At 36.6% G+C, this 2,156-nt stretch overlaps 1 protein-coding gene across 7 annotated transcripts in view; it reads right to left on the reverse strand.

Moving 5' to 3' along the window:
- LOC117117407 overlaps positions 1-2,156 on the reverse strand; it is a 40,131-nt gene that overhangs the window by 19,518 nt on the left and 18,457 nt on the right. For 4 of the 7 annotated variants that reach the window (XM_033261720.1, XM_033261718.1, XM_033261719.1 and 1 more), the window contains exon 4: positions 835-1,009. In XM_033261720.1, coding sequence (XP_033117611.1) covers positions 835-1,009 — 175 coding nt within the window. Of the gene's footprint in view, positions 1-834; positions 1,010-2,156 lie in introns of those variants that run through there. The other 3 variants (XM_033261723.1, XM_033261722.1, XM_033261721.1) reach the window with 1 other exon arrangement.

The following is a 2,156-nucleotide window of genomic DNA, read 5'->3' on the forward strand; positions in this document are numbered from 1 at the left end:
AGATGTGTATTTTTATATATATATATATATAGTAACTTTCATCATCACATGAGGCAAAATGAAGGGCTAACATATTTCTCATAAACTTACTGTATATTAGCGATTTTCGGCAACCATAGAGATCGAATTAATATGTGTGATGTACCGTAGAAAGTTTTATTTTTAAAAAATGATCTAATATTCGCTGAAATGTACTACAGAAAATAAAGCATTGTCTTTTATGTGTTTAGTTAACTTTATCTACTTAATAATGTCGGGGGAAAAAACAATTTTACATGCTTTTTCTCATACTTTACAAATTATAATAAAAGTAAGTGCAAGCGAGTCATGTATTATATTTAGATCAGATATTTGTGGGCAGAGACACCGGTATCTAGCTATAAATAAGTTTTTCTCTGCCTGTACAACGGTCTTTCGTTTAAATTTGGTCATTTATGTAGGGCATTTCAACAATTTTCAGTCATTTTCTTGACTTATGAATTTACATAGCGGACCAAACGTGAGGGGGACTAACCCCCGTAAATATATGTGGGGGACTTGTCCCCAGGATCTGCGCCCATTCCCTTACCCCCGTAGGGAACATTGGACACCCGCCGTCGTGCAACTCCTGAAGGCACCCCTGGTTTACAATGGGTAATGGCAGAAGAGCTTCCAGAATTGAGATGATGGATACGGTTAATCACTATATTTAACTGCGATTTTCTCGAGCACAACGATCATTGCCTGTTAACAGTTAAACTATGACATTATTTAATAACAAATTGTTTATATTCCATCGCAGTGATGTGCTTGCTTTTGGATGTGGTTTAAAATAAATTAATTGTACCAACTCACCTATTATTCCTCCTCTCATGTTTATCTTTTTTAGCAAAGCCATACTCCATACATAAGAAGTCCCATTTATAAGTGTGTGAGTGCACTTTATACCAGGTGAAATTTAAGTAGTATACAAAGAATCCGCTGTCCAAAAACTTCTCTTTGTCATCAGTCACTAATCGCACGGAGTAATCTAAAAACAAAAACAAAAAACAAAAAAAAACAATTAAGGCCTATAATGTCACTCAGAAAAGAAGCCTTAGTTAATTATGTGCTTTGTCATTGCTAAGGATACTCCATGATTTCTTTTTATAAATGGGGTCAAATACATATTTTTTAATCGTTCATAAGGAAACTACAGATGGTATGGCGAATTACATTAAAATGGAATATGTGAATGGAAAAAAAAATGCCCCAACCGGGATTCAAGCCCATAACTCTCTATGCAGACGCCTTGAAAAACCAATTGCATCCTGCTGCAGACCGGCAGCGAGGCTAGGTCAGCCACGCATTGCAAAAAGCAGCCAGATATTGCAAAATCGTTACATGCAAAGAATAGCCTAGGCGATACCATTTTCGAGAAAGGTAATTTTAACTTTCGAAAAAAAACCTTGTACAAAAAAAAAGTAATGATCGACCACTTTTATGGTTGCTGCCCTCTACAGTATTTCAACCTCAGTTTCAGTTGTTGGAGGTGTGGTGGACAACCCAATTCCTCGGTTCTAACCCAATTATAGTCATGGTTATGGCGAGTGCATACAGAAATCTGTATTCGGGGATGCAGGGCGAAGGCCTTGATAAAGCAGACTAAATGTTGTGGCAAATAATGTCCTGGTTTATTTGTCTCCTGTCTCTTCTTTTGTGCAGTAAAGTGATTATTAAGTTGTTTTTTGTTTTTGTTTTCTACATGCTCAGATGTACTTACAGTACTTACTGGTCTGTTATTGGCGGATGGGTGTGGGGATGAATAGGTCAGTGGCTAGCCACCCCCTTCGTTTACATTGTGAAAAAAAATAATGGTCACTCGTCTTGCGTGTGTGCTCTTGGTGTACTCTGGTAAAACATATACGTTCTATTTGAAGCTTAATTAATTTCCGATGCCACCTAAGATCGTCCAGCAGTCTACTAATTCCAAAGAAATCTGGAATGTGAGGGGACGACCCTCTCAAAATGGTTAATGAATACGATTTCGTAAAAGTTTTCAAGTGTGAGTATGAAAAAAATGATGATGGCGGGGTCCTCTGCTGAAATACAGTATCAAAAATGATGTTCATGACTGATTTAAATGCGATCGACTGTTGACTTCATATAAGCATATATAATAATATATAATATATAAT

The sequence above is a fragment of the Anneissia japonica genome, unplaced genomic scaffold (assembly GCF_011630105.1).
Source record: "Anneissia japonica isolate Jap-2015-1 unplaced genomic scaffold, ASM1163010v1 scaffold1509_len713820_cov188, whole genome shotgun sequence".
Classification (NCBI taxonomy): Eukaryota; Metazoa; Echinodermata; class Crinoidea; order Comatulida; family Comatulidae; genus Anneissia; species Anneissia japonica.